The sequence below is a fragment of the Calypte anna genome, chromosome 4A, assembly GCF_003957555.1.
Source record: "Calypte anna isolate BGI_N300 chromosome 4A, bCalAnn1_v1.p, whole genome shotgun sequence".
Classification (NCBI taxonomy): Eukaryota; Metazoa; Chordata; class Aves; order Apodiformes; family Trochilidae; genus Calypte; species Calypte anna.
In genome coordinates, this window is record NC_044248.1 from 17,010,944 (window position 1) to 17,023,081 (window position 12,138).

Here is a 12,138-nt window from a genome sequence, read left to right on the forward strand (position 1 = left end):
GACAAACATGTTAGATATTTTATTTAAATGACCCTCTCAACTTGGAAACATATTTGTGATGTTGGTATTTGGTATCAGTATTACTTTCCAGTAATATCTAAACATGCTGGGACTGAAAGGAATAGAACATGTTTCAGGAAAGAAAGTGTTGTTCTTTCTCCCTTTGACTGTCTGTCAATGTACTTTTGAGAACAGGTTGACCATACTCAATTTTACTGTTTCTTTATGTAAGCAAAACCAGGATGTGTCTTCACCCAGGGTTTCTTGTTCTGCTTAGTCAGGTAACTATTGCCATCACCAAGTTTGTCACTTTATCCTGGTCATCCCAGCATTTTGCTCTCTTGTTTTTAGGACTGTGTTTGTGGGGGTGAAACATTTCACTGATCTTTCTGGACTGAGGATATTTGAAGGGCACTTGAGGAACAGAGAGCCACCACACCTTCATCTCTGATTAGAAAGCCTGTTAGTTATAACCAACCAGCCATTATTGGAGTAATTTACCTCTCACCTAGAGGTGCTGTGTTTGTCTTTACAAGCCCAAGAAGCCTGATTAAACTTCCCAGTTTCCTGTAGGTAGGACTTAATCTTCTAAACTGGTTCTGATGCATGTCCAGCCACAGGTTTGCCTTTCCATAGCCTGTACCAAACATAACACTGTCTTGCCACATTACTTAACATGCTCCACAGGCTGACTCTGCAAATACTGGTTAATGTGAGCAGTTTGTTAATGTGAGGCAGAAAATAATATTCATAAACAAAAAACTGGAAAGCCCCTTATTTTTTTAACAATTAAAAAATGGAATCAGAGTATTTTTAAAGAAGTTGGACACCAGACTGTGTCCTGCATTACCAACCAGACTGCGTGTCACCCCTGAGTGTAATCTTCAAAGTCTGTGAGCATACTTTGATAGATTCTCACACAACACAGTAATATTTGCCCTGTTAGAAATGCTGACATAAACAGTGACAAAATCTAGTTTGAATATTCTTTTTCTCTGAGTAGCTTGTGTAATTTAATGCTGGTGTGTCCATACCTCACAATGCCTAATATCAGAAGACACTGTATGCAAATGTAACGACTAGAAAGTACTTGTTGACATTTGCATTATTTTATCAGAATGACTGATTTAAGAAAAGTGTCCCTGAACTCTTTGTATATTGCTTCTACTATGGTGGCTAGAATTGGGCAGCTAAACCTACAGGTTTTTTGCCCTTGAATCTGTACACTGATTTAATCCACTGTATCTGGCTGGTTTAGAAAAGCATGCAATAAATCTCTGTCACAACTATTATATTTCTAACTATGAAAGAAATGTGCTAGAACAGGTCCTGATGCAGGGGTGTGTGACTAATCTTGCTGTTTTCTAATCATACTCTGCATCTCAGCTTTCATAAGATAGTATGTTACAAGATTTAAATAGACCTTAGTTTCTAATGGTTTGAACTTCTGCTGTGGTAAAAGGCCTAGGTTATAAATATCTGACTTGTAAGCTTGCTTTCAGGAGCAGTGGCTCTGTTGTTGTCACAGGGCACTGACAGACCTGGGCACTGCAGTTCAAATCTCTTGGCCTAAAAAGGACCTGAAATTTTTATTTCCTGTTTTCAAAAAGAATGTTGCACTTACAAGTTTATTAAGTAAAAGGTGGGCACACCCATCTGTTTTGAACTGGAGCTGATGTTACTGAAAGAAGCTGGGTGCAGCTGAAGAATGCAGGTGACTTGCTCCCACATGTCTCACTGAAGCCGACTGATGAAAGTGTTCAGGCTCCTCTGCTGGATCGGAGGGAGCTTTGTGGCCCCAGACAAGGGTGCTGCTTGTTTTGAAGCACCTGCTTTGTGCAGAAATTCTGAGCTGCTCTCTCAAGCTTGGCTGCTCAGGGCTTCTTACTCATAAAATTAAGCAGATTTTTAAAAAAATGTCCCCCTGAAGCTCAAAAAAAAAATATAAATCTGATTTAAGGATTTAAAAATGAGCTGCCAACAGCCCTGAAAGAGATTTTTTTATCTTGTAAGTAAAATTAGATTTGTTTGCAGGGTGTTACAAAAGGACCTTCGGAGTCAGTCATTAATCCGTGGAGCAAGTGTAACAAAAAAACCCGTTTTTACCTAAACAAGGAGCACAACATGAGTCGATGGGACGGGGCAATTGGAATGATCTGCATTACCTAGCAAGGGGTGGCTTCAAGCAGTTACACAACCTGCAGCTGCTGCTTTCTGCCACCCGAGGTCCTCTTTTGTCCCTGAGCAGGACTCTCTGCTCCCAGGCAAAAATAGCGCTAAGCTGAGGTGGCTCATTGCAACTCTGCGGGTGAAAAATCTTTTCAGAAGGATTACATAAAGCTGTTTGTGTTGACTTGGGTATCGGTTACTTTCTCATATCTGCAAAGAACTTAGAACTGTGACTGCTGGGCTTCTGGTGGACATTTTGTTCTTTTTCTGAGACTGCCCCGTATCCTGCTGTGTTGCTGCTTAATCTGCTTTGCTAATGTTTTTATTTTCAATACAATTCTCTTCCCCGTCTGACTTACAAAACACGGAATGGTTTGTGATTCTGGTGCCTAAAATTAACTTTCAAGTTTGTTTCTAAGCAAAGCAAGATGAACAGAGGTACTTGAGAGATGCAGTGGCTTTAGCAATCTGGAGTTGGATACCCTTTGGAAACAGAGGGGATCCTCTTTCTCAAAGAACCCTTTTGTACTATATTTCTGATAGTGAAAAAGATACAGCTAAGTAAATGACTCCTTTTTCTCATGTTAGCCAGTATTCTTCACAGTCTCAGGTGATTTTTTATGTGGCTGACATTTTAGCTATCAATAAAACAAAATAATAATAATAAAACAAACAAAAAAAAAAAAAAAAAAAACAACCCACAACCAACAAAACAGTGTAAAGGATGACAGTGCCTTTAAAAAAAAAGAAAAATGTTTGCAGTTTGAAGTCTGACCTAGTAGTGTGTAAACTGGCTGATGGATTTCCTGCCCCTCTCCAGTTCTTGGTTTATTTTTCCACAAGCTGGATGATAGGAAGTTCCATTTAAACATAAGGAAAAACTTCTTGACTATGAGGGTGACAAGGCAGTGGAACAGGCTGCCCAGGGAGGTTGTGGAGTCCCCTTCTCTGGAGATTTTCAAACCCCACCTGGATGCAGTCTCATGTAATGTGCTGTGGATGATCCTGCTGTAGTGGGGAGAGGTTGGATTGTATAATCTCAAGAGGTCCCTTCCAGCTCTGATAACTCTGTGACTCTGTGATGGGAGTATTTGCACATATGTGTAGTGAGCCTGACCAGCTGGCTGGGAAAAAAAACACAATGAAACCAAAAAAGATTTTGAGGTTGATGGTGTTTATTTTAGAATTTTTTCTTTCTGGGAGCACTGGGAGCAGCCTTGCTCTTTGATCTACCTTTCTATCTAGCTATCCAAATGATTGCATTGGGACAGAAGAAAGGATTTAAGAGGCTGATGCTGTAACTGCTTAAATTTTCACTGTCCTTGGGACAACACTTGATCCACCATGACCTGATTGACCAGCTCTATGCAAAATTAAATATTTCTGCATTTTGTAAATTCAGGCTTCAGAAAGAAAATATAGATATGATCTGCAGCCCAGAGACTTGCACAGTAGTTACAACCAGTCGTAGCAAAGGAGATTTTATACCTTCTTGAGGCTGGAAAGAAGGTGCATATTGTAATGGGCTTTGTGTCATGGGGCAGGTCCTCTCTGGCTGAAACATTTATTCCCTTGTGTAGCAGGCAGAGGCAGAAAACAAAGTCTCTTTTGTATTTCCCTATGGATTTAATTGCAGTTATAGTTTTAAAGGGGCTATACTTGTGCTTTCAACTATTCAGAATTATTCTGAACTTTTGTTTGTCAAACTTACAGTATTACTTGCTTTACACTGATGGATAGCAGTAGTTATAGAAGCTGTATCCAAGGAAGGATTTGTAAAGCAAAGTAGTATCTTTCATTTTAGACTAATAGAGGATAAAAAATACAAGCCTTTCCTCAGGTCTTAAATGTCTTCAGATATAACAAGATAAGAGGTTGGGTTTTTTGTTTGTCGTTGGGTTTTTGTGCCAGCTTTCTTTAGATCTGTTATTAGTTTACAGATACATAAGGCATGGGAGATGATTTCTTTTTCAGTAAGTTTTTGTTCTAAATTAAGTCTACGGGCTTTTTCTGGTCAATGAGAACAAATGGCATTCCTGAAGGAATTGTTCCTCTCAATCTATCTATTCTAAAGAGGTGAATTGCAACTCAGGGGTGCCCCTACTGGGCATTTAAGTTTGGGATGACATGCACAGATGTGTATGCATGGCATATGGGATGTTAGAACTACCCGAGAAGTAAAACCTATCTTGTACTGCTTTTGTCTGTGATATAGATTATTATTTTCTTTGGAGGTGGTAGCATAAAAGTCACAATTGCTAAAGATAAGATGAGGCAAATAGTAAAGTATCTGAGGTAGAGGCAGGAAATTCTACAGAAATAATTTTGAAGAGTTAGTGAACAAATAAATATTTCAAATAACAGGGTGTTCTGGTGTGCTCTGACATGGTCTTAGTATTCATTTTCTTATGGATTCCATCTTCTTCTCTGTAAAACAGGCAGTTGAAAACATCAGATGTTGCTCTGTAAAACCAATTGGTTGTACTTGCCCATTCTCCCTGATTCACTGAATAAGACAAGGGTCATAAAAAAGGAGTGGACTCAAGCCATTGGCCTAAAATGCCAATTACCTTAAATCTGGCACTTCTTCAATTCTGAGTCCTTGACCTTGTTTTAACTTAACCTCCTAGAGGAAGTTTTTGTTTCATGGGTAATATCTGTTTTAATAATCCTCTGTTGTGCACAGGTGGCTCTCTCTGAGTCTTTTCTCATCTGTGGCCCAGGGCAGTGCAAGGGGAAGCGGTTACCCCAGAGGGAGGGCAATATGCTGAGCTCACACCCTGAGCAGCAGTGACTTGCAAGGTGGCTTCGTCGTCCGGCTCAGGAACGGGGAGCTCTTTCCATCCGCACTCCAAGAGAGGGAAGGGAGAGTGGCTTCGTACCGCGGGTGTCTGGGGCAGGAGCAGTACGGGGGGGAGGAGGCAGCCTGCTCTACCCGTAAGGAGCAGCTGCCGGCCCTCGGCTCTCCCCAGTACCCTGCTGTGGCACTGACCTGACCCCTCGGCGCGTTCGAGCTGTTTTTCTCTTTAGGGAGATGGGAGAAGCAAAGAAACTTCTGAAGGAGCTGGTGATCCGGCGATCCAGCTGAAGTTGGGTATTGCTACGGGAGGGCGGTGCAGGCCGGAGCTCCGCCCTCCCCAGCGCCACCGGCCAGCCGCAGCCCTGAGGAGGCGGCACCAGCCGCCCCGGGGCAGGCATGAAGTACGTGTGCGAGCGCTCGTTCATCCGAGCGGGGCAGGTACGAGGTCTCGCCAGCCCTCAGGCGGTACGGAGCTTTCCTGACAGCAGGGCTCCGCGGAGGCGGCGCTGGAGCCGAGCCTGCCTACCCTCCCCTCAGGCCCCCGGGCTGCCCTCGGGGCTCAAACGTGGGGAACGCGAGTCTATCAGTGATCGCGCCGCGTACCGGCCGGCTGCCGGAGGGGAGGCGGTGGGTGGGTGGGTGGGTGGGTGGGTGGGGAGCAGAGGCGGGTGCGGGTCAGGCCCCTGACCCCCGGCTCTCGCCCCGGGTCAGCCGGACCCTGACTGCCCTCCTGCCGGCGGGGCGGGGTGGGTCAGCCGCCAGGCCCCGCCCCCTGCCCCGTTTACCCAATCGTATCAGGGCGTAGGCGCGGCCCTTGTCCCCCGTAGCCAATCAGAGCCACGGCTGACACAAAGTGGTGTTCTTTGCACGCGCTTTCAAGGCCGGGAAAAACTGGCAGCGGCAGAGACCAATCAGAGAGGGGGGGCGGGGCCGGCTCAGCCCCGAGCCCAATAGGAGGCCGGGAGCGGGCGGGGCGGGCGGCGCGGGGCGGGCAGAGGGAGAATGGCAGGGGCCTCGTGCAGCGGGAGAGGCGGAGGCGCGGCCTCTCCGGGCAGCCCGGGCCAATGGGTGCCGCCGGTGGGCGGGGCGGGGGGCGTCTGCGCTTGGGCTCTGTGATTGGGAGAGGGGCAGAGGGAGCCGGGCCGGGCAGGGCAGTGTGTGCGCTGCACGAAAATGCACTCGGATGCCGCCGCTGTCAGTGAGTAGCGGCGGGGCCGGGCCGCGCACTCCCGCCCGCCCAGCGGCGGCACCCGGCGCCACCGGCTTGGTATTTCCGCCGGCGAGCTCTGCTGCCTGGGTAGGGGTGGCTTCTCCTACCCAGCACTAGCTCGGCCGAACGCGCCGCCGGGGCTCCCGGTGGCGGGGGAGGGCGTCGGGCCTGCGGGCGTGGAGCCGGCGGGCAGAGAGGCGGTGTGCGTATCCGGGGGTGGGGGCCCCGTGTGGACGGCGAATAACCCCGCGGCCCTTGGCGGGCGCCGCCGGAGGGCGGGAGGGGCCGGGGTTGGGCGGGGGCCGCCCGTGAGGGCGCGGGTGAGGGGAGCAGCAGCGGAGGGGGCCGGGGGCGGTCGGAGCCTGTGACGCAGTTTCCCCGACCCGGCTTCTGAGCCGGTGAGGCCGCGGCCGGCCCTCGTGGCTGGCGGCGCGGGAGCCGGGGCTGCCGAGGGGAGTGTGGGCGATAGCTGCGGCGCTGCCCGGCGGCCCCGGTACGCGGTAGCGGTGTGGGTGGAGGGGGGGGGAGGTGGGTGGCGGTTAATTTAGCGGATTCCCCGGGCCGGTGCAGGAGAAATGGGCTGTGAAGGGGATTGGGGCCGCCGCGCATTGTGGGAGGTGGAGTCTCGCTTGCAGCTGCTCCGTGCGGCGGGGCTGGAAGTGGAGGGGGTGGGGAACTACAACTCCCAGCAGGCACTGCGGCGGCGCGGCGCGCTGCCCCCGCCCCGGGGTGGGAGTTGTAGCCCGGTACCCAGCGGCCGGCCCGGAGTCCCTGGAGCGCCGGGGATCTGCCCTCACAGTGGGGCAGAACGCGGAGTGGGGCAAAGCATTTCGGCTGCGGAGTAGGAGTAAGGGAGGGATCTCGCTGCTTGTTTTGGGGGAGCATAGGAAGGGCTTTGTTTCCGCGATACAGTTTCTGGCTCTGGTTTCCAAGCAGGCGGGACCGTATGCTGTAGGCAGGGTGCCTGGCGTTGGGGGATTAAAAACCTGAGTGGGTGTGGAGTTGAGGAATAGGGTCCATCCCTGCCCGCTGTAGAGGTGAGGCTTTCGTCCCGAGCACAAAGCAGCCTCGGTAGAGCGATGCTCACAGTTCCTGTGGCATCTCCCAGAGATGTGTTCTCACTGTGTGAGAAGTTGCAGTCCTGAGACACTTCATTACTGCAGAACTTATGAGAAAGATAATGACAATTGAAGCTTTGATCATACACTAAGGAATGATGGTCTGGCTTTTGGACAAAGTCTTGAAAGCGATTATGGAAAGAAATGCTGTGTAAGGCCTGGATTTTCTTGGATCCTCCTGTATTTATCAAAATCAGAGATTGGATAAGAGCAGCCCGGTAGAAGCTCTAACTCGTAAGGTTATATGATTTCTTTAGTGTTTCTGGTCTATTTTACCTTTATATTTAAGAATTATTATATGTTTCTGGTTAAGGCTACCATTAAAGCACAAATAACTGCCTCATGTTTGAAACAGAAAGATAATTATTCTAGAAAATGCCTTCTATTCTCTTTATCATGTGTCCTTTCAAAAAAAAAAAAAAGGTACAGTTCCTCATTATATGTGTATAAGCTACAGTTACAAATATTCCTGTGCTCCCTGAGCATGTTGAAGACTATATAGGGATTCTTTTTCATTTTTTAATTATTTTTAATTTCTCTGCAGAAAACAAGAAGAGTACTGTTTCTCAGCCTTCAGGTGTTATGGGCTTCTCTTTAAAAATGCCCCTTGGAATGATTGAATCTTCTACCTCAGTACTCTTTTTTTTTTGTTCGGTGGTTTGGTTTTTGTTTTTGTTTTTGGCAGTTCATTATTTTGTATATACGTTATTTTAAACAGGAATATTTTCCCCAATTAACTAACTTCCTTATCTGTAGCTACTTAGTTTTTTTATCCTCATTTATTTAAGTGCTTGAAGCAAGAAGTGTTTGCAGCAGATTTTTACACATACAGGAGATGGCTTATGATTGTTTTTTGATAGAACATTTCTTTTGAGCCTTCTTTTTGACCCTCCTTAAGCTTATTTGTATCTTACGGTAGAAGCACAAATACATTTTTGCTCAGTCTCAATTTTACTTATGAAACTGAATATTCACCTTTCACATTATATGAGAAACATAAACTTTCCATTTTTCTGTTGCAAACATTTAAAGTTTCTTTCAGATCCAGTAGCTGTAGATGGAAATGTTTTGTTTGTGCAAGGCCATGTGATGAATTACATGCAAGTAAACAATCTTCCTCTCACTGCTGCTCCTCATTTGTTTGTATCAGGATGAGATTTCATTTGTGTAATGTCAGCACTTTATTTAAATTTGGTTTTGAGTAGTTATTGTGCTAACTTACTAATCCTGTATTTTCTTCACTTTTTCCCCCTTCCCTTTGCAGATACTGAAAAGAAAGACTCTGATTTTTTTCCAAAGCATGATTTCCTAGTTTTGTTGGTGTCTTCAAGCAGAAGAGGAAAACTTGCTTAGTTTGTCTGTTTCTAGCACTAGAAGTACAGTATATCCTATGAAAATGTACAACTCTTGTGTCCAATTTAAATACAGCACATTTAACACTCTTCTACAATAAGTAATTTCTACTGACAAGGGCTTCAAGCTAAACCCTGGTTTTAAATGTGCCAACATTTTTCTTACATTGTTAGTTAAGTTGTTGTCTTCAAAAATCGGAGATCTGACATTAAACAGAATTTCTGCTTTTGACTTATAAAGAGGTAGAAAAAGCTACCAGTTTGCTCCTTTATATATATACATATGCATGTATATGTATATATATGTATCTGTATCTGTGTGTGTTTATATGTGTATTTAGAGCTGCAAGGGTTTAGCTTGCCCTTAGGAACCAGCTGATGTGACACACTCTCTGTCACTGGATGCAGATGTGTGGCTGCCTGGACTTGGGGGCTCTGCTGCAGCTGCCCATGAGCTGTAGATTGCTGCTCCCCCTGCTCTACTGGTGAAATGATTTGTAGGAGCACTCTCTGATCCACTCAGGCAAATGTATCTACGTTAGCTCTTGCCACTTCAGTTGTTGAAACTGACAGGGTTGTGGGGTTTGGGGTTTTTTATGTGCAAAGTGGATTAGGAAATTTGGCCATGACCTGGCTGAGGTCTGTGAGGTCTATAACTTGGCAGAGAGGAAAAAGTGAACAGCTGGGGCAGTAATGCTTCTGCCTGGTGTAGCTGTTCCAGGCTGCTGCAGTTTCATTGTGATGTACACCAGATCTGCATGGTGCTGGATACCCTAGTAGCGAGGGCTTGACAGGGTTGCATTTCTGCTGAATTAGCTGTAGCATGAGATACAAAGTTTTTATTAGCTTTGTGCCCTTTGTGGGATGACAGATGACACCTAATCTGGCATGAAGTTTAGGGTAGTGCTGGCAAGCAACATTGGTCACAGTAGCCGATGATGCAAAGCTAATTTACTGACACTTTGAATTTGATGGCAGAGCAAGAGTTAGACTGAATGAAGACTTTGCATCAGATGTATGTAAAATTGGTGCTCTATTAAATGTTTTGTAGCTCAAGTTTCTTGCATTCTTAAATTATAGACTAAAAGAATGTCTGCTAGCAGTCTGAGTAACATGGAATCACTGAAATGCTGTTTGATTTGGTAATACATGCTTTAGAAACAGATTTAAATTAGTTCTAATTATCTACTGCTTTTACTTGTTCTTTTCCAACTGTGGCTGGTCACTTCAGGTCTATTATGTTCTGTCAGGAATTTTCCACTAGGAATGCTTATCAAATACATTTGATAAGTAGGTGCACAGTAGTATTTGCAGCAACAAAACCAGATACAATTTGCATCAGAAGTATGCTTAGTGCTGGGTCTTTTCTGTAAAAAAGTCAAAACACCCAACCAAGACCACCACCCCCCAAAAAACCCTTAAAGCCCCATGAGTCAATGTGCAGGGTCTTTATCCTAAATGTCAGTCTAGCATATGTTAGCATAGCTTTTACTTTGTCAGAGTCAAGGTAAGTGGAAATGCATTCAAACTAAAGTAACAGTTACACAACTTTTGCACTGCTTGAATTGGTCTGAAATTCTCAATGAGCTTCACACTGCAGTAGCCCTTTTTGTAAACAAGCCTTCAGATCAGGATACTTATTAAATACCTAGGTAGAATAAGGATTTGTTCCTATGGGGAGAAAATTATTAATTATTGTTTGGGGGTTTTTTTATTGTTTGCTTGGTGTTGGGTTTTTTTGTGGGGTTCTGGTTGGGTTTTTGTGGTTTTGTTTTTGTTTTTTTTTGTTGTTGTAAGATAGCATAAATCACACTTTTTTGCTTGAGAACTTCTTAGCTTGTTGTGTTTGTAACACGAAGACAAATTTGCTGCTTTGGCTTTGAGTACCACTGGTGTCAGCAGGAGGTAGCTCTGAGCTGGGTGAGGCTCTGTGCTTAGTGCAGGAGAAGCATCCTGCATGCACCATGTCTTTAGCTCCAGTGGCTGTATCCTGTTGCTCCTCAAGCTAGGATGGATCATCCCGCTTCCCTTGCCAGTCAGTTGCATGTCCTTACTGTTCAGGTTGGAATTATTTAGTGTTTTCCTTGCTTTCTGAATCATGCCCTATATTCAACCCCACCAAATCAAGGGAGACCCTACTTTTCAAGGCTGTTTTCTGCCTCTCTGCCTGCATGCTTGCTCTCTTCTGTGGGCCACCTCTGCTAATGGGAGTCAGTGCATGTGCCAATGCAGCTGCAGACACGTTGGAAATTAATTCTTAATCCTGTCTTTGACAGGAATGCAGAATCATCTAGCTGCTCTCTACTGCAGCTTGGGAATCTCAGGTTTTAGGTGTGTTGCGATGTTTTTGTGTAAATGAAGATAAAACTGATGCATGTTTTTATTTGGGTTTGTGCATTTAGAAAGAAATATATCAATTCTGCTTCCTGAATATAAGGAAAAGCTCTCATGAAATGTCAGTTTGAGATCTGAACTTCTGAGTTCATTAATCAATATAAACTGTTTTACTGTTAGGATAGTTCTGGAAGTAGACTATAAGCATGAAATGGTGTAGTTCACAGAAAATTAAATGATTCTGCTTTTGAATAAGTACAGTTTATTTAAAATTAATTATGAAGACTATTTTGAACTGTTATTTCTAGTACTGCTGCAAGGTTTCTTTAGTTCTGTTATTGGAAATCAAGGAAATCAAATAAAAGCAAAACACTCCATTTTAATTTTTAGGAAGGAGACTGTCTAGTATATGTTTTCTATCTAGTTTTTTCTGAGAAGGATACGGAAAATTACCCATGGTGTTTGTACTGAATCAGATAGGTCTTCACAGTGATTATTTCCATACCTAACTTTTTAATTCTGAATTTTATCTATAGCATTTATGTGGCATATCTATCCAGGGTAAATGTTTTTAGACCTTGTGTTATTATGGAATTTTTTGTAGGTTTTCTGTTTACTCTGAAAAATAATCTAAAGCCTTTAAAGGAAACTTGGAGTCAGCTTCTGATCTGATTTTGTACTACTGTTAATTTTTTACTAGGTTTCAGTAGATCGTAGTGCACCCTGTAGATGTTTTTTGTCCAAGCTTTAGAGTAATAATTTTGGTAGCAGGGACTAAGTTAAAGATTGTGTTCAGGCAGGTACATGTCTGAGTGGGAGTAGGCACATAGGCGGAAATTTTTTTTTGGTCTTATTAGGTATTCATTTGTGATTTTATTTTGAGTCGTTTGGCAATATATTGTTTCCCCCAGTAAAAAATTGCACTTGACCTTAATTTTTTTTTTTTTTTCATTTCAGTTAGGAAAGTAGAGTATTCAAGTTCAGTTCTGCTGTATAACTTGCTTATATTTAAGATATATGGAGTATTTTTGTTCACTGTATTTCATGTTTATCTTGGGGAGGGCTGTGGAGGGGGTTAAAACAATTCTTACCTAGTTTGTTATGGAAGTGAGCCCAGCTGCTGGTTTTTTTGCCTCTCCATAACTGTCGAGTCCA

General features: G+C 44.4%; 1 protein-coding gene across 13 annotated transcripts in view; it reads left to right on the plus strand.

Annotated features, from left to right (window-relative positions):
- The first annotated feature begins 5,300 nt into the window (after positions 1–5,300).
- Positions 5,301–12,138, plus strand: part of DCUN1D4 (defective in cullin neddylation 1 domain containing 4) — a 39,875-nt gene continuing 33,037 nt past the window's right edge. For 3 of the 13 annotated variants that reach the window (XM_030449829.1, XM_030449826.1, XM_030449828.1), the window contains exon 1: positions 6,094–6,167. In XM_030449829.1, the coding sequence (XP_030305689.1) occupies positions 6,143–6,167 (25 nt within the window). In that variant the 5' untranslated portion in view covers positions 6,094–6,142. Of the gene's footprint in view, positions 5,435–6,089; positions 6,267–6,302; positions 6,382–6,885; positions 7,027–7,507; positions 7,532–12,138 lie in introns of those variants that run through there. The other 10 variants (XM_030449835.1, XM_030449836.1, XM_030449827.1 and 7 more) reach the window with 10 other exon arrangements.